This window comes from Vipera berus (assembly GCF_964194415.1).
Source record: "Vipera berus genome assembly, chromosome: 2".
Classification (NCBI taxonomy): domain Eukaryota; kingdom Metazoa; phylum Chordata; class Lepidosauria; order Squamata; family Viperidae; genus Vipera; species Vipera berus.
In genome coordinates this window covers 215,788,921-215,814,799 of record NC_138203.1, presented here as the reverse complement: position 1 = coordinate 215,814,799, position 25,879 = coordinate 215,788,921, and the positions used below count along the sequence as shown (strand labels likewise).

Below are 25,879 nucleotides of genomic sequence, written 5' to 3'. Positions count from 1 at the left end.
ATTGCTCAGACAGCATGAAAACTGAAACAGGAGGCTGGGAAGAGATGGGTGCTATCCTTTTTCCTTTTTACAGAGAACACAGACAAGGGGAGTTTTTGTTACTCCAAGAACTGCTTTAATTCAGAGAAGGTGGGACATTCACTGATGCTTTTTGCTTTTTTTCTATTTGTTGATAAGAAAGAGAACTGGTTGGCTCCTAGTAATCTCTGCCTGTTCTCAGAATTCTGAAGTCTCCAGGAGTGAAAGCAATCAAAACAAAACGTGTGAAAACACTCGGAGGAGACTGAAAAATGGAAACTGCACTACATGGAAGCTCTCCTAGAGAGTGTTCAGCATCAGGATCTATCACTGGGGGAAAAAAATGATCCCCTTTCAGTCAGCTCGGCCCTGTCAACTTCATTTACCATATGGCCATTGCAAAAACATATGATTGCTGACAGCCTCAAACCACGACTCTTGTAAGCAAGAATTTAGTTTGGTTCTTCAGGAAATGTTTTTACTAACCAGACAGCAAATGAAATTACTGCTGCTTTTTAAAGCAACTTTCTTCAACATTGTGTTCTCTAGATGTGTCAATCTAGTATTCCTACACTTGTTAACTAGCAAAACTGGACTTGTTTTCGAGGAAATGTCAGAGTGGAAAACTGTTTCGAGGACATTGTGTGCTAGACCTGAAAGCAGAAGACCAGCAGTTTTCACTGAGTCATTGTACCGGTATAGTTTAAGATTGGAAAAACCATTCTGTAAATTGCAATCTGTAAGCCCTACCTTGTTCTGCTTCCATCAAAGTAATGGCTACATGCCTTGTCTAATATTAAATCAAAAGCAAGTTGCATCTGGATGCCAATTACTGGAAAACACAAGCATGAGAAGGCTATGGCCCTTGTGTTCTCCTGTACACACTGTATCTGGCTCTGCATCTGCAAACACAATATTGGGTTACATAGGCTCATCAGGCACATTATAAGAGGCAGGAGACAAAATGAGAAAACATACTTTTCCCCTAATAAAGTTCTGGACGATGCTTGAAGTAGAATGATGGCCAGCCAATCTGTTCGCCCTCTAAGTCTAGCTTCTGTTTATCTGTTATCTGTTTACCAGTCCTTCCTTACCTTCATACATATGTCCCCATCCTGCAATCTGGCAGCGTTCACTGCTATCAGCTGCCTCCAAGGAACCAGGCAGACATATAGGTGAAATAGAGTTTGAAAATTCAATACAACGTCCTGGGGACTTTTCCTTCAGTTGCACCAGAGCTGAGGATAACAGGCCAAAACTGAATTAGGGCTCAAATATGAGGATTTCAAGAAGCAGGCAGACTGAATGAAAGAAAAAAAAGGCTGGTATTGCTCCTGGTGGAGTATGGCTGAAGACGTGGATGCTTAGATTGAAATAAGATTCCTCCCTCAATAAGCATATGACGAGTTCTGCCAAAATCCAGCATTATTTTTTACCGCAGCATGCTAGAGCTACATTGCATGGATTAGGGTCCAGCAATAAAACTGTGCCACTCTACTCAGACCCGGCTATCATGGGCAATCTAATTCCACCGATTCCTCGCCCATCCATCAGGAGGTTGAATTGCTTCTGCCCTTGATGGAAACTGAGATATGCAATGAACACCTGGTGGAAAATCTAAGATGAACTAGGCATAGTTTTTACTGAATCTGGTGACATTGGAAGCTGAGAGATATTCACTTACAAAGCTGGGGAGAATGGATGGAATAGATATTTGTAACCCTTGAGGGCTGGATTTAAAAGAAGAGTTCCTCACCAATGTCATGCTCCTTAGTTATTTGTGAATAATTCGCATGCACCTGATACTTCTGTACCTGGAACTTCACAGTGCCTTCAGTGCTGGTGTTGTAGAAGATCTGGCCAAGCGCCACTGAAATTCTAGACACATCTGGCCTAGAGTACAAAATGTATGATCAGCAGAATTTTTCGAGGTGAGGACTAGATTCTCTAAAGGAGCCTTTAACAATGCACCTTTAGATGTGTTAATTAGAAACCCCATGATTCCAACATTTTTTTTAAAAAATCCCATTTATATCCCGCCCTTCTCCGAAGACTCAGGGCGGCTTACAATCTAAGCACAATCAATGTGCTTAGCAGTAGCCTTCATTCTATGTATATGCCTGCTTATTAGGGCTTTCACACACACACACACACACACACCAAGCGGCATTATTACAAAGTCAGCTTATTGCCCCCAACAGTCTGGGTCCTCATTTTACCTACCTCGGAAGGATGGAAGGCTGAGTCAACCTTGAGCCTGGTGGGATGCGAACCTGCACTAATTGCAGGCAGCTGGTGTTACTTAAGGAGGCATTAGCCCACTGCTCCACCAGTGTGTATGAGAGCAGTGTGTATGGAAAACCTCTCTGGAGCAGAAGTAGACAGTCTTTTGAGGCAGGGGACAAAAGGCAGGGCCAAAGCTAGAAGGGGGGCAGTGATTTCTTTTAATCTCTCCACCCAAAGTAGCAAACTATGAAGAAAGGAAAAAAATCAGTAATGCCAAAGATCTCCAATGAATGCTTCAAGGGCTTTTGAATTAGACTAATGGCCTCATCTACTTAGGCCAAGGGGCAGGGACAGTCAGCTACTTTTGTTTACACAACAGTAATCCAATGCTTAGATAACTGTCACATGTTAAATGCCTGGGTTGTCCTTTGAGTTAATCAGGAACTTGTAGCTAAGGTAGAATGTGGTTTTGAATAGGGCATCTGGCTGTGCAGGAGTTACACTACAGCTAAAATAAATTCATGGCTGCCTGTTAGCTATTGAATCAGGCAGATCCTAAACAACTTGTAATTAGGACGGCTTCTGGCAGTCTATCTTGGCTATTACAGCACAGGCCTGGTTAGTCACCAAGATCAGGGGTGTCAGACTTGCAACATCACATGACGTGTTGCGATGTATCACGACTTTTTTGCCATTGCCGGCAATGGGGCGGGTATGGTTTTGCTATGATGCATCCGGACCACAGGCCGGCAGTTTGACACCCCTGACCAAGATCATCAGTAAGATGCTGCTGAAATTCCAAAATTCCTAACAGGTGAGTAATAGTCATCGCATGGAAAAAAAACCTGAGACTTGCCTGAATTCCAGACAATGTGCAGCAGTCAGGATCCAGCAGGAATCAATGACGCTTCCTCCACAGTACTGCTTTCCAATGTAGAGAGCAGCAAGATAGGGATGGGCACCAGGAAGCGCCACCATACCCCCGACGATACGGCTGCGTGAGGAAATGACTTTTGTATAGCGCTGTCCACAAACTGGTGCTGTCCCAGTGTCAGACCAGGGTTTGCTGTCCATGTGGCTCATGGTCATCTCCTCCAGAGGTCGTGCTCCTGTCGCTTTTGTTATCAGTTCACCTGTGCGAAAAACCGCCTGACTCATTCACATCTGCAGTTCAACCATACTCAGCTCTTTCAGAGAGGATGATTTGCCTTACCAGCAGTTTGGGGATGACAGCGGGTAATGTTACAGTATTCCCAGGTGATTCGTCTGTCTTGTAGCAAGAAACACCACGGCTGGGTGTCATTATCTGGATTTCTGCCCAAAGAAAATGTTTAGGATTTTTCAAGTTAGACTAACATTTCATTACAATGCAGTATAGCTTTCCCTCTCTTAACAGTTTCAATGTTCTTTAATCTGTTCCACTGCTTAGGAACATCCCTGGATATTTGCTTTCTCTTATATTTATTTATTTACTTTTTATTATTATTTTTTAAATAAAATTTATTGACTGCCCATCTTACCACAAGGTAACTCTGGGTGGCTTACAATATATTGTCTCCCTCTTTGATTCTCATTAAATGGATCTACTTTCCCCATTTGTACCTCTTAACTACTGCATAAACCATGTCCTGCCACTGTCTTTTTTTTCTCGTGCTCCAGTGAGGTTGCCTTCTATTGATCTTCATTTCATTGATGAGACTGACTTAGGCCATCCTTAGCTAACATACTCTAAAAGGTAAAGGTTCCCCCGCACATGCGTGCTAGTCGTTTCCAACTCTAGGGGCCGGTGCTCATCTCCGTTTCAAAGCCGAAGAGCCAGCACTTGTCCGAGGACGTCTCCGTGGTCATGTGGCTGGCATGACTAGACGCCAAAGGCGCGCAGAACGCTGTTACCTTCCCACCGTAGTGGTCCCTATTTTTCTACTTGCATTTTTACGTGCTTTCGAACTGCTAGGTTGGCAGAAGCTGGGACGACTAACAGGCGCTCACTCTGTTTACGGGGCACTCGGGATTCGACCCGCCAAACTGCCGACCATCTGATCGACAAGCTCAGCGTCCTAACCCACTGAGCCACCGTGTCCCTTGTCAACATACTCTAGATAGAAGAATTATTTCCCTCCTTATTCTGACACCTTTCAAGGATGGCCTCAAAGTATGTACACTCTGTTTGGGTTGGTCACCCTTAGAGGGTAGTGAAGTGGCCGCAGCAACTTGAAACAGAACCAAAAGAAGATTGGCAGTGGGGCGATATTGTTTTATGACAGCTCAAGGGTAAGTGGATAGTCCTTCAACTCACCAGTGGGGAAAAGTCCACACTAAAACTTTGTCTCACCTGCAGAAGGCATGCTCCCCTAGGCCCAGGCTTACTGCATTCCTGAGTTTGATGGAATACTCCATAAGCAGGATCGGAGAGTCCCAGGGCAGGCAAGGTGCCCCTGAGGAACTCCTCTGAGCCATGCCTCGGTATAGGTGCCCATTCCCACTGTAGCAGGTTTCAGTGTGATCTAGGGCATGAAGAGATCAGAGATGGATTGTAAAATGTTGAAGAAAAATGTTAGGAGTCTGATTCCTTTAAGACTCAGAATGCTCTCAGTCTTTTGGGTGACATAAAGGAGGCAGCTCAAAATGTTTTGAGAGAGGGGCACCCACAGGGAGAGCTCAAAAAAAAAGTCAAGATGGTGGCCAAGATTGTGATCTTGATTTTCTTAATAACCCCTCCCCACAATGTCCCTGGCTTGAAGTGATGACCCAAATATAGAGACTGGCTAGCAGGTGAATTAGCAAGTAGGTACTATCCGATCAGGAATATGGAACAAATGCCTCTGTTTTCTTACTTGCCAAAATTTTATACTACGAACTGCCAGCCTTTTCCATTTGAGGCAATCATTCTGCTGCCTGCTAATAGTGCTAGGGCTTGATTTTTCTGTTCTTTGAAACAGCTTTACAGCAAGTGGAAGCTAATGCTGGGCCGGAGGAATAAAGTTGTCCCTTTAAAAAGTTTCTATTGCATCGATTGTCCTAATCAGTTCTCTCCCTCTTCTTTTATATTTAATGAACACAACATGCTTATGTAACTCGCAACCCACAACTTGGATTCAAATTTTCTTTGATTTTACCATATTTCCAGCAGCGGGAACCCATCTGTCCATAACATCAGCCTAGGAAACTATAAAATATAATTGCAACGACTCCAGAATCCAAAACCAAGACAGAAATATAAAAAAGTTGTTTTCTCTCAGTCGGCTCATAATTTCACCTTTGTTATTTTATTTTATGCTGGCATATGACATATCTGCCAATGTTTTGCCTTTTCTCTAGCAGAGCTTTAGTGCTGTGAAGATGGATATATGAAAAATAAGACTGTAAACATACCTATGTCACACAGTGGCCCAGAAAATTTTTCAGGGCAGCTGCAGACCAAGTCCTGGCCTTGCTGTACACACTGACCTCCATTCAGACAGAGGTTGCTTCTGCACGCTGTGGGTCCCAAAAGAGAAAGATACAGAAGAAGCTGTCAACTCAAGCAATGGTAGGCTCACATTTGGTTGCTTGTGCTGACTTAGCACCTGGATCTCCAACAAGCCCACTTTCCTTGATGCCTTCCAGGATCCCTGCCACTCCTGATTTGATTTATTTTATTTCATTACTTTTTCTTTTATATTTTCTTTTATATTAAAATAAAATGTTATTTTGAAAACTGGGGGAAACCAGTGTAGGAAGCCAGCAGCTTGGAGCTGATGGGATTAGAAAGACAAAGACCCCTAAAATCTACATCCCCCACTCAAAACCTAAAGACATGACCTTTGGAACATAATAGGATTAACCCACCACCATTAGAATACCGAAAGGGCACACTAATCTCAGGTCAAAGTTCATTGCACAGGAACAGGAACAACCTCAAACAGGAACAACTCCAATCACAAAGCCCAAAGGAGGTATAAAAACCTAGCCACTCCCAGCTCCATTTTGTCAGCCACTGAAGTTTCTGACAACTAAATAAACTGAATCTTCTTTCCTAAGCAGTCTCCATTTTGTTTATTCCCGGCTTGACTGGACCCTGATGAAGATTTTTCTTTCAACACTAATATTATAGTGGAAGGCAACACTCTGTACTTCCAATATGTCTTTGGACCACTTAGACATTCAGAGGCTTTCTTACAAAATTAATTAATGGGTGCTTGTTCTTATGCTGCCCACTTACCCAGGAAAAAAAGGACAAAATTAAGCTGAGGTGGTAGAGAACCTCCATGAGAGCATACTTATTTTGAGGCTTAATTTGCTATGTAAACCCAGCTCTATATTTTTTTCTTCCTAGCATTTTTCCTGCGGGTGCAGAGTCCATTTCTTTAGATCAACCAAATGTCTGTTAGTTGCAACAGGAATTGACTGACCAGCTTGTTGTCCAAGCTGACATCATGGCAGAGAGAGAGAGAGAGAGAGAGAGAGAGGGAGAGAGAGAGAGAGAGAGAGAGAGAGAGAGAGAGAGAGAGAGAGAGAGAGAGAGAGAGAGAGAGAGAGAGAGAGAGAGAGAGAGAGAGAGAGAGAGAGAGAGAGAGAGAGAGAGAGAGAGAGAGAGAGAGAGAGAGAGAGAGAGAGAGAGAGAGAGAGAGAGAGAGAGAGAGAGAGAGAGAGAGAGAGAGAGAGAGAGAGAGAGAGAGAGAGAGAGAGAGAGAGAGAGAGAGAGAGAAGGCGAATACACAGGCTCCTAGTTTTCTAGCCTGGAGCCTTAACCACTAGACCAAACTGGCTCTCACAATTCAATATATTGAATATATTGTATAAACCAAGAAAATCAGTTTATTCAGTAATGTTGTGCAAATATGATCTATAAATAGCATTACTGTAATACTGGGGCCTAAGTACACATTGCACACAGATGCACATAGCAAAATTGCAGCAATCTTTTAAAATGTCCAGCTGTTGTTAAAAAAAAGAGTGCAGATTCCATGCTTGGGGTATTGTGAAGGGATTCAAACATACAGCTGCCAATAGAACTTTGCCCTAAAGGAAATAGATAGTGAGATCACACTTGGAGCGCAGTCCCTGCCCCTTAAAAGTTGTTTCATGGAATTAGAAAAGGTGCAAAACTGGGTAATCCAAACAATTAGGAGGCTGGAGCAGCTCCCCTCTGAGGAAGGATGCAGCATGCAGGGCTCTTTACTGTAGCTTGGAAGGAAAGAGAACAAGGAGAGACGTGGTGTGCTAAGTAAACTCATGCCTGGCAGAGATCATAAGGCAAGAGAAAAGGTTATCACCCTCTCTTGTCAAAGTTATTCGGGAACGGCAGAAGGAAATATTTTATATAGCACAGTTAAGCTGTATGGAATTTAGTGCCAGAATTTGCTGCCAACAATGGGATTCAACAGCTTTGTGGAACATCAGCTTCTAAATGGCCACTGTCACGGGTGACTCTTTACTTCCTTCTGAATCATGGGCAGTAGGATGCCTTAAATGCGGGTCCTGGGAATTAAAACTGGAAGGGGACTATCACCACCCAATCCAGGCTGGTGAGCATCCCAAATGCATCCAAGTGGCCACTATGTGGCATAGTATGCTGGATTAGAAGGAACTGTAGCCTGATCTGGCAGGATGACTTTTACATGAATTTCTCATTAGTGAACTTAAAGAAAAAGATTTTTTTTCAAGAAGAGAGACACTTAGGATGGGAAGTGATGGTAGGTATTGAAAGGAGTAAGAACATTCTCACACAAACATCTCTAGATCAATGAAGCCCCAAATATTTTTTTCTTCAAAATAGCCTCTGGATTTTTTTGAAAGATACACACACATGATAGAGCAATGACTTCTATTATAATAGCATATACCTGTACTTTTCAATCTTGGCAACTTTAAGGCAGGCGAACTTCAACTCCTATAATTGCTGGTTGAGTGATACTGAGAGTTGAAGTCTACCTGTCTTAAAGTTGCCAGGATTGAGAAATACTGATATATACTATTATAATAGAAGTCATTGCTCTATCACAGGGGTGTCAAACTCTCAACGACATGTGACATGTCATGACATATTGCGACTTTTTTGCCATTGCTGGCAATGGGGTGGGCATGGTTTCACTATGATGCATCCAGCCTGTGGGCCAGCAGTTTGACACCCCTGCTTTATCATGTGTGTGTGTATATATAGCCCACCTTCCCTTAAACCCTCATAGCAGTCTGATACAAATATTATATTATATGACAGAGGCCCCCAGCCTTTTGAACATCAAGGACCGGTGCTGTGGAGAAAGTTTTTTCCCTGGACCAGAGGGGACGTGGTTTCACATGCTGCATCCCACAGATGGGGCTTTGCTTGTTTGTAAGGACTGGTTGCTGGCATGCTGCAGACTGGTGCCAGTCCATGGACTGGGGGTTGGGGACCCCTATTATATGATGTCCTCATGTATGAGGTTTATATGGCTTCCTGCATGGATCTTTTTGTCATTTACAAAGTATATCCTGAATGGAATTTTCAGTTATATTGATCACCAGGAAGCACCACATGATCAGTTTCACCCTTTATTGGAACTGATCAGATATGGGTAGAATAACATCTGGCTGCTCGTGTCTGATAAATTCCAGTAATAGACAAAATTGGTCACAGGATGCCTTCTACTGGTCAATGTAATGGTGCCATCTGACTTGATACATTAAAAGGGTAGAGTTCCTCAGATCAAGCTTGATTTCTGGAACTAATTTTAGTTTGAAATTTGATCTTTTTTCAACTTCCCAATCTAGATAATAGCCCTAGGGTTGCTTACTGGTCTTCCATTCAAATAATAACTAGGCCTAATCTTGCTTAACCTTTTGAGATCATCCAAAGTCAGTTAGATGCTGCCAGCTACTGCTAACACTATTCTTTTTGATATTGCCTACTATATGAAAGTAACTCTTACTTCATTAGAATCTTCAAGTGGTCCTACTTCATTAGAAAGTGAAGCTTAGACTTTGGGCAACATGCAATTGAGAAATTTGTCTCCTTTGTTTCAACATAATTGGTTTATATCTTGCATCTGCCACTTCTGACCTTTTCCATGCACCGTCTTGCAGAGAATCTTCTTTCTGCTACAGTAACACTCCGTCAGTCCAGTAGAGGGAAAATATTGCAGCCACGTTTCCTTTTTACCCATATGTAACCATCTTTGTGATCCAAAGCAGCCTTCTGTAAAGTCAAACCAAGGGGTGAGACTGGACTCTGCTCATACTAACCGTCAGCAGTACTGCCTGATTATCAAAGAGGTTTACAAAAACATCCCATCCTTCCCCACCCTACGATTCAGAGGAAGCCTATAGCCTCATTAGAATATGGAAGAGTTTCAAAGTTCTCTGGCTTCTTAAAACCCCATTCCTATAGAATAAAACTCTTTCTCTTTTCTTTTGAACCCTCTGTGCTGCCAGGAAGAAAAATATGATACTATGAAATCCAGGAGTCCTTCTAAGAGGGAGTTATGGCTATTAGTCAATCAATTTGAAATGCCATAGGCTTCTATGGGTGCAGCAAGGAAAAACCATGTTCTTACGTTGACCTTGGTTGTACAAAGACCTCTATACCTGACAGGACTATAGCTTCAGAATCATACCTTTCTCACAGCGTCTCCCATGGAAACCAGCTGTGCAGGTACAATGGAATCCAGTCTTCCTAGCTTCGCAGGCACCGCCATTCTGGCAGGGGTTAGGATCACAGTGCCCTGAAAAGAGATGACCATAGACCATCATCCTTGGATAGATACAGCTGATATTTCACTGTGTAAAAACCACAGTAAAGCATGGGGCTAAAATTTGACACTGTGGATTTCAGCCAAATCAGAAATATGGTTTCATGTAAGATACATTCATAGGGAATGTTGCCCCTGGAAAAAATCCTTTGTTTGGGCCATAATACGCAGGCTTAAAAAAATAAATAAACACCACTGACTCACCTGTTGGCCTTTCCTCTTTCTGACAAAGCTTCCACTGTTGATCTCGGTCATAGTTTTCTGTGGTGGCGCACCTGATAGGGAAGAATCTCGTCTCATGCAAGGTGTGCAGGGAAGATGGGCCAATGCCACAATTTGCACATTATTTTTTTCCCCAGGGTCAGTCAAGCCTCAGTGTCCTCTTCTCTGCTCCCTGCATGCCCCAAGGTTCTCATTATTCCTGTGAGCATTCAATACTTTTCTGGCCAATCAATACTTACCAGTGCTGAGATTTAAGAAAGGCACCAGGGAGACAGGAGTAGTGCATTTTGCGTTGGTAACGGAAAGGGAAATGGCAGGATTCCTCATTGGATGATGTCACTACAAAGCAAAAGGAGATGGGTCTATTTCTAGTGGGAAAAAGCTGCCCTGTATCTCTCCTATTTTAGCTAGTGACCTGGCAGGGCTATTTAGCTTCCCTTCATATTTATGTACCCTTTTATTATAACAGAGGACAAAATATTTTATGCAATTATTATTTCATAGAATTCAGACTCCATTGAACATAGTTGTTGAAAGGGCATCATATTTTCTCAGCAACAGATCCCAAAAGGCATCTACAGCAAATTGACTTTAGGGCCAGCAGCAAATATCATGGAGGAATGGATGGCATTGAGCTGCTCTTCCCCCACGTATCTTCATATATGCTAATTTATTCTCCACCATTGGCTGCCCGTTCTGATACACCCCCAAATAGTACAATCCACGCATAGAATAGACGCATGGCAAATGGGGGGTAGGGCGTAGGGACCGCAATTTAGTAGAAATTACCCAAAAATTATAGGATAAGAACTAGTTAAGAGCAAAGCCAAGCAGCCAATGAGAAGTGAGTTTGAGAATGACTCCCAGAAAGAGTAGAAAACTGCTGGAGAATATGAAATTGTAGACTGCAGGAAGCAAACATGATTTGGGATCTAGAACCCTCACTCTAATAACTGCATCATTTATTTGTTCTTTTAAAAATATTTTGATCATTTATTATCTCTCCCCTCAATTCCTACCAATTATTTCACAAGTTCGGATGGATGGATGAATACAAATGACAGAGAAACATAGAAAAAATACGAGCAGGTTATTCTTTTCCCAGCAACAATCTTTTACCTTTTTATACCCCCCCCCACTCCTCCTTTAGGTATAAATAGTGATCCTTCTTCTCCCATTTTCAAAAATGCCCCCACTTGGTCTATGCTTGCAAGAAACCATAAATAGTCAGTCCTTTCAAAAGCACAGGCAACAATCCTGTAATGTGACTTACACTCCCTTACATCTTTCCCTGGTGAAAGATTATTGCATTTCTTAAGTGCTAATGTGGTGGTGATGATGGGGAGATACTAGAAGCAACCTAGACTTATTCCTTTTTTTTATTAAAGAGTTTTACAAAAACAAGATTTTACAATATATCCCCAAATCCCCTCCACCCCAAACCCGCCCACTTCCCCCCCCCACTTCCCAGAGCTAAGTACAGGATTATAGTTATAATAATCATATTCTAAATAAAAATTATGCATAATATACAATTAACCAAATTCATAATGTGCTTTAACTCCCCTTTAACATAAATACATACAAAGTACCAACACTAAGATCAATAACAATATCCCTCTAAAATCTACTCATAAGCTAAATGGAACTTTTTAGTCCCATATTTATTCTGAATATAATCTATCCATCTCCTCCAAATTGAAATATATCTTTCCTGTGAATGATCTTTCAAGTAAGCAGAAATCTTAGACATTTCTGCAAGATTCGAAACTTTAAACACCCATTCTTCTATAGTAGGCAAACTATCCTTCTTCCAATATTGTCCCACCAGTAACCGTGCTGCTGTTATCATATTCAACATCAAGTTGGTTTCTTTAACATCACAATCTACAACAATACCCAATAAAAACAATTGCGGAGAAAACTTTATCTTTCTCTTAAAAATCTTTTGAATGTTCCACCAAATTTTAATCCAAAAAGCTTTTATATTTCTACAAGTCCACCACATATGAAAATAGGTGGCTTCTAAACTACCACATCTCCAACATTTAGACTGTAAGTTAGGATACATGTTAGACAACTTCTTGGGATCCAGATGCCATCTATAAAAAATTTTATAAAAATTTTCTCTTAAGTTTTGAGCCTGAGTAAATTTAACATTTCTGACCCAAATTATCTCCCAAGTGTCCAGCGAAATTGGTTCCTGAATATTTTGTGCCCGCTTTATCATACAATCTTTAACTACCGGTAATTCCGTTTCCGAATCCAATTCAATTAAAGCATTATATATCCTCTTTATATGTGCACAATTTAAGTCTCTAATTTGTTTTACTAAATTTTGATCTAGACTTATTCCTGATACTTTGGGCAGCTACTGGTACATCAGCATACCAGCTGGTTCCTGCCCTCCTTGCTCCTGTCTCCTACTCCTATTAAATGTGGCCTAGCCAGAACTCTTTCTTTAGCTGTCCTGATTCACCAGCTATACTCTCAAGCAACTCTAATGGGGAAATGATGGAGGCAAGATCCAATTTCTTGCTGTTGCTCATGGTTTTGTAGTGGTCCAACAGCGAAAGATGTGGTGCAGCCCTCAAGAAAACTTTTTTTGGGAAACTCAGAAGTTCCAAGCTTAAACTTGGTAGGATTGCTCCCTTTCTTTGACTGACACAAGAATCTCTCTGAATCTCTCTGAATTTCTCTCTGAGTCTCTCTCTCTCTCTCTCTCTCTCTCTCTCTCTCTCTTCAATCATGTCCAACTTTCAGAGATTTTATAGACTAGGATAGCCATACTCACCTTCATGTTTCGCCTTGTGGGGCTTACCAGTTACACCCTGCCAAAAGAGCAAAGGGCTGTGTCACAGCAATCTTACAAAACTTGATTTACGTTCCCTGCAAAGCAACATTCTATTCTTTCCAGGATAACAGAACATCTTGAAAGGTGCTAAGAGGCGTACACTGAAATAGGAAAGGGACCAAGAGATCATCTGTGGTTTTAGTAAGGTCTATCTCGAAAAGCTTTCCAGTTTCTTTGTAAGAATAGCAGTATAAAGTATTTACATATTTTCTATCCTATCTTTTTTTTTACAAGCTGTCTGCTTTTTACTAAATGTTCCACGTTATTTGACATTTTTGTTTAGTTTTTCTTCTAACTTGCAGGGCGCCCTCATTTATCAACTGCCTCATTCAGCAATCATTCAAAATTATGACAGCACTCAAAAAGTAGGCCTACAATCAGTCCTTCAATTTGCAACTGCTGCAGTGTCCCCATGGTCACTTAATCATAATTAGGGTGTTTCACAACCAACATACATTTATGGCATTCACAGCATCTCACAGTCATGATTGTTATTTGTGACCTTCCCAGATGAGTTTCCAACAAGCAAAGTCAATGGGGAAACCAGAAATTTATATTGCTAAATCTGGACAACATAAGGGTCATTTTATCATGCTTGATGGACTTGTAAAAAAAAAACATACAAATTTGGGGTTCAGATACACACAGTGATACAAAGTGTTATGTAGCGGGTTCTTCGCACAGGAACAGAGACGAAGCAAGTGAGTTCAGTAAAACTTATGGTTTATTGCTTGCAGGATCAGAACTGAGAACTGGGCTGCAGCTTGCAGCAATTTATAGCCTGGCCCCTAGGCGGCAGCCAATAGATTTAAAGTAACCCATTGCCACCTAGGGGCAGCCAATAGCAGCACTGGAGACCTGGAGTCTGGGTTGCTGGAGAGCTGTTGGCTGCTCCAGCTAACCACGTGGTGCTACAATTGAGCCCAATACATAACACAAAGAATCCGAAAGAACAAGATATAACCGAAAGCAGAACATTTTTCTTGGGATTAATGGTCAGACAACTTGAAAAAAAGCCATGGAAGATTATTTTTATACATGGGTTTTGCTGTGAGACCACTATATGTGCAAAAATGGAAAGATTCTGAAACAACCTCAAATGGAGGAATGGTTGGTGAAGATGATGGAATTAGCAGAGATGGCAAAATTAACTCATTTGTTTAGGGAAAGATCAACTACTACATTTATTAGTGACTGGAAATCCCTAGTGGACTTTTTGCTGAAAAAATAAAAAAATATGAACTGATGATTTATGGATTTGTTGATTAGAAAGGTAGAATATAAAAAAAGGAAACTTGGATGTAACCATAGAGAGAGAGGGTAAAATATAAATATATTTATAAATGTAATGCGTTCAGCATGATCGTGTGATGTTTCACTTAACAATCATGCCATTTAGCAATGGAGCTGCAGGTCCCAATTGCAGTCGGTAAGTGAGAACTGCCTGTATTTTACAATTCATTTGCAGCACCCTTTTATTTCAAGACAAGCAAGCAACCACGTAGAAACTGCAACTGGTTCAGAATGCAGCAGTGTCCACGATAATGGAGGCCGCTGGTTCTATACAGGTGACACCTCTGTTGCATGAGCTGCACTGGCCTCTGCATTCTTTCTGAATGCAATTCAAGGTGCTGGTCATCACCTTTAAAGTCTGTATGGCACACAGCCAGGTTATCTGAGAGATCACCTTTCCCTAAGAACATCTACCTTTCCTAACTGGTCAGATAGAGTGGGCATGCTGCTAGTCCCTTCCATGAATCCTTTTTCATGGCAGCCCTTGTGCTAATGGAATACCCTTCTCCCTAGCCTTCCATAAAACTTGGATGATCTGTCCTTTCTCCCAAGAGACTGTATAACTTGGTACCAGGTTTTCAGTGTTTTTAACATGCTTAGTTTTATAGTTGTTTATAGTTTTACTATGATTTTTATATTGTTGGGAGTCATCCAAAGTTGATTATAAAATGAGCGGCTGTATAATTTTTTTAAAATAAACAAATATTGTCCACTTACAAAATCTTACAACTGTTTGTAAATTTTAATATGGTAAGTGAATATATGGAAGGTTGTAACAGCTGTCTCTGTAAGCTGTTTTTTCAGCGGCCTTCCATAACAGAGACATGTACAATTTCCATCCCTGTCAGTTAGAGAAAGCTGCTATGTAGCAGGGAAGTGGAACCTTGCAATCCAAATTTAGGGTTGTCATTACCAGAAACCACACATTTCCCATTCTTGCTAGACACTGTCTTCAGACTCCAGCTGAAGACAAGAACTTCATCAGAAGAGAGCTGGAAAGAAGCAACCAGGACCATAGCAAAATAACTTATGACTTAATGTAGTGGTTTGAGGGAATGACCTTGGGAGTTGCAGGGTCCTATTCCTTCTGCTGCAGAAAGAATGAAAATGTGCAAAAGTCTCAGAAGAGACCTTCCTTATTTTCTTGGAGTATAAAAGCAAGAGGGGAAGAAATGTACCTTCAGACTTGCAAGATTCTACTAACATAACCTTACAATAAAGACAGAGTTAATATTCCTGGATGTGCTTGTTGTCTGGACTACCTCACAAGACTGACACTTATGGAGAGAAGAGAACGTGCTAGCTTTTACTGAAACAGAACCACCGCCCACCAGTAATTGCTATTATTTAATTTCATCCTGTATATAACACATGAGAAGGTTAATGGCCTTTTTGCCACAGGTGTCCTTTTTCTGCTACTTTTCAAATTGCACAGATAAGTCACCTTTACTGAAGGAAAAAAACACCCATACCTATTATGTCTCTTAAAAAGCTCAGAAAAGAATGCAGCAACATTGTGCAGGAGGAAATAGCCTTGTGAAAATTTTCCAATTCTTATTTGGAATTTAGTATGTGTGTGGGTGGTTTTATTTTGGAGGAAAAGTTACCACTTTAAAAGTCAACATGAAAGCTCCTGTGGGAACAATTAAGAGCAGTGCTACTTGACCTCTGGAGTCCAAAATATAAATGCAAATGTTTAAAAATCTTCCATCTTTTAGGAAAATGGTGTAGCCATGAGGAAGGGATAGGAATGTGCTGTTAACTGACCCTGGTGATACGGCAACAAATCCACACAGCTTCCACACATTTTTAAACAGAATCCCTAACAGTAATAAACATATATAAGGATGGTCCACAAATGCCATTGAATACAATAGATTATTTGAGCGCTGAGGAATTCAATTGTTTTAAATAATGGATATTTTTCTCCCACAAACGAATAACAATGAAGCATATCTCATGTCACAAAACAATAGACAGAAAAAAGCCTCCTGAGACTCACAAATCCCAGTCTTGTGCTTGAGTCACTAAACTTGAGGGCAAGTCTCAGGAACAGGTCCGAAATATTCAGATGCTTATAAGCTGGAGCAGGACACAGCTCTGCATCACATTCTTCCTGATTTTAGACCTCGCCACACTCCTTCTCCATTTTGCCTCCATTCTGTCTCCCCATGTAAACAAATACCTTATAGGTGAAGGTTGAGAGTTGAGCATAAATACTAATAGAATGAATCAAACATGAAATTTGATGTTCTGGAATCTCACCAAGAATAAATCCCCTGGATTCAAAATCACAAATAGCAGGAGAAGCAGCAATTGCGCTGTCATAGTGGTGTCCAGGGACGGATGAAATAGAGAGGTTTTGTTCATTGCTTTCGACAGAACAAACAGTTCCTGATCGATACATCTGAAAGCAAAGGTCTTTGTGTTAGGTGTACTCAGCAGGATGGAGATTGCACCATGGGGATAAACACCGAATCATAACAGGCAACTAGGAGCCAAAATAAAAAAAGATTTAGTATAAGTCCCCAGTGGGACCATGAATATTATTTATGTGTCCCAGGCACTCTTCTATCAGCAGAAAATTGGCAAGAATGTCCTGTTGTGGGGATCCCAGCTACACCTGTATAAAAGATCCAGAGAAACTTTGAAGTTGTATGTTTTCAGCAGGAGAAGCTTTCTTCTAGGGCAGGGGTGTCAAACTGCTGGCCCGCGGGCCGGAGCATCACAGAGAAACCGCACCCATCCCATTTTCGGCAATGGGAAAAAGTTCCGATACGTCGCGCGATGTCATGTGACATCGCGAGTTTGACATGCCTGTTCTAGGGCTAGCACTGATTATGTTACCTTGTTTGGGTAATGAAATGTCTGCAAAAGACAATGAAGTTCAGAGAGCATCAAGGACCCCTCATTTCAACCCTGATCTACAAATATTCTACTTCATTAGAAGCTTTCTGATGACCTTTCAATTACTGATGAGGCCTACTGGTCCAGGTTCTGATGATGAAAATTGTTGCCCACATCTCCCTGCCATGTTACCACATCTGCCCATAAACTACCCACAGGTTCCTCCTCTATGGCTATTAAAAGCGCAGTGGAAAGAAATGTGGAGTCCTTATGGGAGGAAAGTCTTTTTGCCAAAGCCCAGGTCCAAATCACACTCTCTTCTACTTTCTCCCTCCCAGAACATGCTCATGATTAAAGATGTTGAGACTTTGGCTTGCAGATCAATACAATGTGTTATTTAGCTCTTATTTTCCAAAGGTCATGTCTTCTTCCCTCAAAAAATACCAGCGCCAGTTTCTCCTCAGGTTAAATTCCCAGGAGTGCCTTAACAAAGCATTCTGAGGACAAAAACAGACGTTCCCAATACTTTCAACAGTTACTAAATTGGTATTGGATTTTCAGCTACAAGTCAAATTTCACATACCTCTTTTGTACAAAAATAAACAGCAGCCGTGTGGGATCTGACAGGTTTACTCTTGTTCTGCTTGTTTTGGATACAAATGATGGTGCTGCACTCAGAGAATAAAGATTCTAGCTCATAAGGGTTTTCTATCAAACAACATAAGTTTGTTTCTCACAATAAGAGCTTCCTCATGAGGGTCTTGGTCTCCATTAGTGTTGGGATATTCAGCCTCACCTAATATACCATAAGTATTTATGGCCATGAGTATGTGGGCAAGCCTGTGGTTCTTGTGTTTGTCCTGACCATAATGAGAACTTTTCTGGTCATAATATTGACTTCCTGGAGGCCTTCCTTTTTAATATAAGTTTTATTATTTTTTTAAAAAATTACAATCTTGTCTGGGTTCACATATTTAACATTAACTTCTTCAATATAAATCTATTCAGTACTGCACAATTCAGTATTTTTTCCTTGATCCTCCTTTCTTCCCCATAATTTCCCCCATTAGACAATTACAATTCTTGGTACTATTGATGCATACAAAATTAGATATAGACATCTTCATTGTATTTTACTAATATTATACAAATAACAATAATATTGATTCAAAAGTCAATATCCTGTTTTTCATGCTCTTATTAAAGTTAGATTTCCCATCAATATTTAAAGTATCTTTGTCATTTATGATTTTCTCAATATTATTTACATTTATATAGCTAAATTTTATTCATACCAATCCTCCTCTTATTTTCAAATTTCCCATATCAAAAGGAGAAAAAAATGCTATTTTAATTCTAAATCATATCTTCCATTCTAAAAAACTAGTTATATCTGAGGGTCATAAATTCTTTTAAACATATTCAAACAGTTATATTAAACAGATATACCCTCAGATAGATCAAATCCTCTGTTTTTTTTAAATCTAACTCTCGCTTTCTTTCTTTGCCAAGTAGCTTTCCAGGCCAAGGCAAATAAATTGCCCCAAAATTTTCTTTCTATTTTTGTGAAAGTTGCTTGGCATGAGGAAGACATTTTAGGTAGAGTATTTTTGGGAGGAACTCCGCCCATCTATTTCCCTAGAATCTTCTTCCTTGTCCTCAGGTGTATTTTGGAGAAAGGTGTCTTTTGTATTTTCATTGTTATAGGTAGGTCTTGCAGTATTTTATCTGTATATGGCAGTCCATATTTCCCTTCTCCTATCTCCTCCATCTCTAGGTCCATTTCTTCTGCTTCATCCTCTGTTTCTGGTTTATTTGTTCATACTTTGTAGTCATTATCTGGGAACTTTCCAGTTGTAGCTTCAATTTGGAGATTTGGTCATTTATCCTACTGCGGCATCTCAGGGGGCTGGGAGTGGGAGCCACCGTTTTACGGTGGTTCTCCTCCTATCTCCTGGGCCGCTCGCAGTCGGTGTTGACGGGAAGGCAGAGATCCACCCCGAGGCCTCTCGTTTGTGGAGTTCCTCAGGGGTCGGTTCTCACGCCCCTCCTGTTCAACATCTATATGAAGCCGCTGGGCGAGGTCATTCGTGGTTTCGGGGTGGGGTATCATCAGTACGCTGATGATACCCAACTTTTTTTTCCCACCCCAAACCAACCCAGCGATGCCCTCGCCGTGATGTCCCGTTGCCTGTAGGCAGTCCAGGTCTGGATGGGGAGAAACAGGCTTCGTCTCAATCCTGCCAAGACTGAGTGGCTGTGTGTATCGGCATCTCGGGCTAACCAAACTATTCCACCTTTAACGATAGGGGGTGAGGTGTTACCCCCCATTGATAGGGCTCGCAACCTGGGTGTCCTCCTGGACTCACGGCTCAATTTTGAAGATCACATAGGAGCCGTGACCAGGGGGGCTTTTGCCCAGGTTCGCCTGGTGTGCCAGTTGCGACCCTACCTGGACCGAGATGCCCTACGCACAGTCACTCATGCACTCATGACCTCCCGTTTAGACTACTGCAACGCTCTCTACATGGGGCTGCCCTTGAGGACCACTTGGAGGCTTCAACTGGTGCAGAATGCGGCCGCACGAGTTGTGATGGGGGTTTCCTGATACTCCCATCTAACACCTCTACTCCATGAGCTGCATTGGCTTCCGGTTGCCCTCCGGGTGAGATTCAAGGTGCTGGTGATGACCTATAAAGCCCTGAATGGCTTGGGTCCAGGATATTTGAGGGAACACCTGCTGCCAGCATCAAGTTCCCTTCGTCCAGTGCGCTTGCACAGGGAGGGTCTTCTCAGGGTGCCTCTGGTAAAAGATTGCCGGCGGATAACACCCAGGGGGAGGGCCTTCTCTGTGGGTGAGCCTGCCCTCTGGAACCAGCTGCCCGTGGAGCTCAGGACTGCCCCTGAACTGCGTTAATTCCGCCGGGACCTGAAGACTTGGCTCTTTGAGCTCTCTGGCCCAGGCTGAGAATTTTAACTGGGGTTTTATTTTCAGGGATAATTTAATCTTTTTAATTGTCTTTTAACTTTTGTATTTTGTATTGGTGTGATTTTAAAATCACTGAGTCCTTCGGGAGAAGGGCGGTATACAAATATAATAAATGAAAATGAAATGAAATGAAAATGCCCTGTAAACCACCCTGAGTCCTTCGGGAAAGGGCGGTATATAAATCTAATAAAATTAAAATTAAATTAAAAATTAAATATCATCTAGGTTATTTTTAGTCTCATTATGATTTCTTTTTCTGTCCTCTTTATGTGCAACAATTGTTTGATGAATTAGCTATACCATGGAGAATATTTCCTTCTGAAAATTATTTGTTTTTTCTTGAGGCATCATTCCTAGAAATCCTCTAGTGTCACCAGTCTCAGTAAGAGTGGAACAAAGTTTCCTCTTGTTTTCTAGTCTTTACAGTAGCTTTTATAATCCAGTCCTAATGGCAGTATTTTATAGTCATCTCTGTCTTAAGTATCCTGAAAATTATCAGTCAGGTAAGGTTGTAATCCACAATGTTCCAAGTGTTCAAAATGTTCAACCTCCCTGCAGCCAGATGTATTCAAAAGTCATTTTTTCTTTCTCTCCCACTAGCTCTTGAGATTAAAAGTCCAAGGTCAGTGGGTATTTATAGTCCAAGAAGGTCACGATAATAAATATGCCAAAATATTTTTCTTTATTGCCAGATGTTCTCCCTTCAGTTGAAAGTCACCAAACAGCCAAGGGGCTAGTTATAGTGCTGTACTCAAATCCACCACTAGATGTCAATCAAAGTCCATTTTCTACTCTTAAAACAAAGGGTTGATTTCTTATATTTCAACTCAATCATTTTTTTTCCAAAGAGAAAATTTTAACAATTATCTCAGTTCTCAAATTTATCAAAACTGTAGCTTTGTATTACTTTCACTTCAGTATTGTGTATTTCTGTTCCCCATAAAAAATTTAAAATGCCACTTCCATTCACATCCAGAGGTGTTTAGCTTCTTGGGAGCCTTTCCCAGGAAATTCAGTTGTAAAATAGTAAAGAAAGAATCAATATTCTCACCCACTTCCAAATATGCTGTTTACAATGTGCTAAGTAAACCTTTTGTTCTTCAGTTGTCAGCAGCTTTAGGCCCTTTTCAGGGCCCCAAGCAGGGCGAAATCGGGCACTGAAGGCAGAGCCCTGCCTTCCTGCATCCGTTTTACCGTGATGCAAAACTGGAAGTCTGGAGACCTTCCTTTCTGATTGAAAGACAATCTAGATAGAATAGTCTTGCATGTGAGCTTCAAAATTAGCCAATCCAGTGTATCTTGTGCCTCATTAGATTTGTAAATGTTCTCCTTATATTTCCTCGTGAATTTTATAAAAATTCATTCATGAATCTAATTTTATGCTGCAATTTTGCACATCTTTTATTGGAAGTAAGCACCACAGAATTGACGGAACTTTTCATTCTGCATAGCCATGTATTGGAACGTACCTATATACAAATGTATCTTCTGCATAACTGACTATAATTCACGGTGCATGGAAGAGAGCAGTATCCTGCCTTGAGCAAAAAGATTGGAAACTCCCATGGAGGAACAGCTGGAGCATCTGGATTGGATGGGCCTCATGGATTGCTTTCCACAAACAGAATATGTGCCAGTGTGCATTTAATTTAGTTGTGCTTTTCCATAGCCAAAGCATATGCTGTGTTCACTTATTGTGTTTTTTAGTTTATTGAACTGACTGACTATGTTTGGATGGGGCATGTCTCCTGGAACTGCTAATATTTGGGCCATTTGTATAAAGAGACATTTGAAAGATGGCCATGTTACATCTGTGGAGAAGACAATGGGCAAATTGCAAAGACAGCCAATTAGGTCTAGTGCAGGGGTAGGCAACCTTGGCTCTTTTATGACTCGTGGACTTCAACTCCCAGAATCATAAAAGAGCCAAGGTTGCCTAGCCCTGGTCTAGTGTTTAAACTACCAGGCTAGAAACCAGGAGGCCTTGGGTTCTAGTCCTACCATAAAAGCTAGGAAGATTATTTTGGGCCAGTCACTCTCCCTTAGTCCAACTCACCTCATGGGGTTGCTGTTGTGGGGAAAATAGGAGGAGGGAGGTGTGCAATCAAATGCTTGAAGAGCATTCAAAAGTTACAGGTGGATACAGAGTGTGGCGGTACAGGCAGTTCTTGGAGCCCCTAGAATGGCCCATGTTACATCACTGCTTCATGATTGCTGGTCTGCTTCCGGGTGCAATTCAAAGTGTTGGCTATCACCTTCAAAGCTCTGCATGGCATGGGCCCAGGCTATTTGTAAGAATAATAAAGGCAGAATGCAAACAAATAAATAAAATAAATAGAAATAAGTAAGAAACTGGCTCTGTAGACAAGGCATAGAGCATGGCGGTGTCTGCTGATTTTTTAAAAAAATGTTACGTCAGGCATGGAAGTTGAGTTTGGACTTTTGAACCTAACTAATTTCAGTGAAATCATTAGCTTTATTTATGGACGGATCTCACAAATGCATCATTTTAAAGGTTGCAGTGTCATAAGGCTTGAGTAGTAGTGCCTGGGCATCTTCAGAAGAGTCAGACTCAGCAAGATGTTGTTATGTTTTGGCACAAGCAAATGGGGCTGTCTGCAGAACCCATGTAACTATCTAATGAAGGAGTGTGCAATTTTGTTAGAGCTGGAGATGTTATCTAGCCAGTTCAGTCAGATTCGTATAAGAATGAGATGTTACTGTTTATAGACACTACTTACATTTTAGAACTAATCCAGAAATATTTTTTTCACCCTGCCTGGAGAAATTGACAGATTTATTGTCCAGGCACAGGAAGAATAAAAACTTGAACCACAGTCCGACAGGATCAGATTTTGCATATGTGGAATCACATACCAGGCTGCTGCTTCTTCTTCTTCTTCTTCTTCTTCTTCTTCTTCTTCTTCTTCTTCTTCTTCTTCTTCTTCTTCTTCTTCTTCTTCTTCTTCTTCTTCTTCTTCTTCTTCTTCTTCTTCTTCTTCTTCTTCTTCTTCTTCTTCTTCTTCTTCTTCTTCTTCTTCTTCTTCTTCTTCATCATCATCATCATCATCATCATTATTATTATTATTATGATTATTATTATTATTATTATTAATCCAGTTGGTCCAAATCTGACCAAACACAGTTAAGATCTTTTACCAGATCTTACCTTGTGGCAATGGAGGTGAAGAAGCGTGCCTACTTCACCACCCTCATTGCGTCCACAGATAATCACCCGGCCGCCCTGTTTAGGGTGACCCGTTCCCTTTTAAATCAGGGGACAGAGGAGGACCCCTTGCGGGGGCATGCCAAGGAGTTTGGTCAGCATCTGCTGGACAAAATCGCTCAGATCTGGGCCGGTCTGGACTCCGACTGGACAGTATCTGACGAGGGGGAAGCGACGGGTCTGGCCAACATTATTTGGGAGGAGTTTGAACCTGTGACTCTGGATGAAGTGGACAGGATCATGGGTAGATTAAGTGCCGCCACAAGTTTGTTGGACCCGCGTCCCTCCTGGCTGGTTTATGCGGCTCAGGAGGTTACACGAGGCTGGCTCCAGGCAGTGATTAATGCTTCTTTGAGTGAGGGATGCTTCCCTGCCGCTTTGAAGGAGGCGGTGGTGAGGCCCCTCCTCAAGAAACCTGCCTTGGATCCAGCTATTTTGAATAATTTTCATCCTGTCTCCAACCTTCACTTTCTTGTGAAGGTTGTTGAGAGCGTGGTGGCACGGCAGCTCCCATTGGTCCTGGAGGAAACTGAGTATCTGGATCCATACCAATCGGGTTTCAGGCCTGGGTACAGCACGGAGACGGCATTGGTCGCGCTGGTGGATGATCTCTGGCGGGCTCGGGATAGGGGTTATACCTCTGTCCTGGTCCTATTAGATCTTTCAGCGGCTTTTGATACTATCGACCATGGTATCTTGCTGCGACGTCTCCGGGGGCTGGGAGTGGGAGGCACCGTTTTACGGTGGTTCTCCTCCTACCTCTCGGGCCGTTCGCAGACGGTGCTGGCAGGAGGGCAGAGGTCAACCCCGAGGCCCCTCGATTGTGGGATGCCCCAGGGGTCGGTCCTCTATTCCCTCCTGTTCAACATCTATATGAAGCCACTGGGTGAGATCATCCATGGTTTTGGGGTGAGGTATCATCAATATGCTGATGATACCCAGCTTTTCATCTCCACCCCGAACCAACCCAGTGATGCCCTCGACGTGATGTCCCGTGTCCTGGAAGAGGTATGAATCTGGATGGGGAAGAACAGGCTCCAACTCAACGCGGCCAAGACCGAGTGGCTTTACGTACCGGCATCTCGTACAGTTCAGGATATTCCAGTTTTGGTTATGGGGGGAGAGGTGTTACCTCCCGTTAATAGAGCCCGCAACTTAGGCATCCTCCTGGATGCACGACTCAGTTTAGAAGATCATATAGGAGTCGTGGCTAGGGGGGCATTTGCCCAGGTTCGCCTGGTGCGCCAGTTGCGCCCCTATCTGGACAGAGATGCTTTACGTACAGTCACTCATGCGCTCGTTACCTCCTGTGTTGATTACTACAATGCTCTCTACATGGGGCTGCCCTTGAAGACCACCCGAAGGCTTCAGCTGGTGCAGAATGCGGCCGCGCGGGTTGTGATGGGAGCACCCCGATACTCCCATATTACACCCCTCCTGTGTGAGCTGCATTGGTTACCGGTTGTCCTCCGGGTGAGGTTCAAGGTGCTGGTTCTTACCTATAAAGCCATTCATGGCTTAGGCCCAGGATACCTGCAGGACCGTCTGCTGCCAGGAACAACTTCCCATCGCCCTGTGCGCTCACACAGAGAGGGCCTCCTCAGGGTGCCGTCGGCCAGACAATGTTGGCTGGTGACCCCCAGGGGGAGGGCCTTCTCTGTGGGGGCACCTGCCCTGTGGAATCAGCTCCCCTTGGAGCTCCGGATGGCCCCTGACCTCCAGTCCTTCCGTCGTGACCTTAAGACACTTATTTTCCAACAGGCCGACCTGGACTGATGATAAGGGGTTTTAATATGGTTTTAACGTTTTATTGGTTTTAGTTGGGGCTAGGTATAGTTTGATTTCTTCTTAATATTTGTATCTTATTTGTATTTTATTGTTGTTAGCCGCCCCGAGTCCTTCGGGAGATAGGGTGGCATATAAGTCCCATTAAATAAATAAATAAATAAATAAATAAATAAATAATAAATAAATAAATAAATAAATAAATAAATAAATAAATAATAAATAAATAAATAAATAATCATCGCAGTCAGCCAGATGTTCAGACTGGATTTGACATTTTTGTCTACCTATCGAGTCCTTAGCAAGGACCTGGGATAGGCAGATGTGGATGTTAGATGGTGTCAGGGCTTTTTTTGTCATAGAACGCTCAGAACGGAGTTCCGGCACCTTTTTTGGATGGAACCTTGTAGGGTAGGCATGGCAGGTTGTATGACATGTGAGTTCCAGCACCTTTTTCTTTTACAAAAAAGCACTGGATGGTGTTACAGATATTGTTGCAGGATGGAAGCAGTTCCTAGTAAGGCCGCCTTTTGCAATTGACTAATGGCAAATTTGTCAATGTCAATGGTGTTCAAGTGGGGCTCCAGTTGTTTTGGGATTGCACCCAAGGCGCCTATTACTATTGGTACTACCCTTGCTTGCCTTTGCCCACAGTTGTTCTGTTTCTATTTGTAGGTCTTTGTATTTTGTTATCTTCTCCATTTCTTTCT

At 42.0% G+C, this 25,879-nt stretch overlaps 1 protein-coding gene across 1 annotated transcript in view; it reads right to left on the bottom strand.

Moving 5' to 3' along the window:
• The window catches only part of F12 (coagulation factor XII), a gene marked incomplete at its 5' end in the record, with an annotated part of 29,770 nt that extends 5,305 nt beyond the window's left edge, over positions 1 to 24,465 (bottom strand). Inside the window, 13 exons of the mRNA XM_081319043.1 lie at positions 1,113 to 1,256; positions 1,775 to 1,911; positions 3,101 to 3,377; positions 3,458 to 3,558; positions 4,577 to 4,748; positions 5,617 to 5,721; positions 9,266 to 9,400; positions 9,819 to 9,926; positions 10,158 to 10,228; positions 10,415 to 10,514; positions 12,970 to 13,006; positions 15,383 to 15,400; positions 24,460 to 24,465. Coding sequence (XP_081175169.1) covers positions 1,113 to 1,256; positions 1,775 to 1,911; positions 3,101 to 3,377; positions 3,458 to 3,558; positions 4,577 to 4,748; positions 5,617 to 5,721; positions 9,266 to 9,400; positions 9,819 to 9,926; positions 10,158 to 10,228; positions 10,415 to 10,514; positions 12,970 to 13,006; positions 15,383 to 15,400; positions 24,460 to 24,465 — 1,411 coding nt within the window. The remainder of the gene's footprint in view (positions 1 to 1,112; positions 1,257 to 1,774; positions 1,912 to 3,100; positions 3,378 to 3,457; positions 3,559 to 4,576; positions 4,749 to 5,616; positions 5,722 to 9,265; positions 9,401 to 9,818; positions 9,927 to 10,157; positions 10,229 to 10,414; positions 10,515 to 12,969; positions 13,007 to 15,382; positions 15,401 to 24,459) is intronic.
• Between the last annotated feature and the right edge of the window lie 1,414 nt (positions 24,466 to 25,879).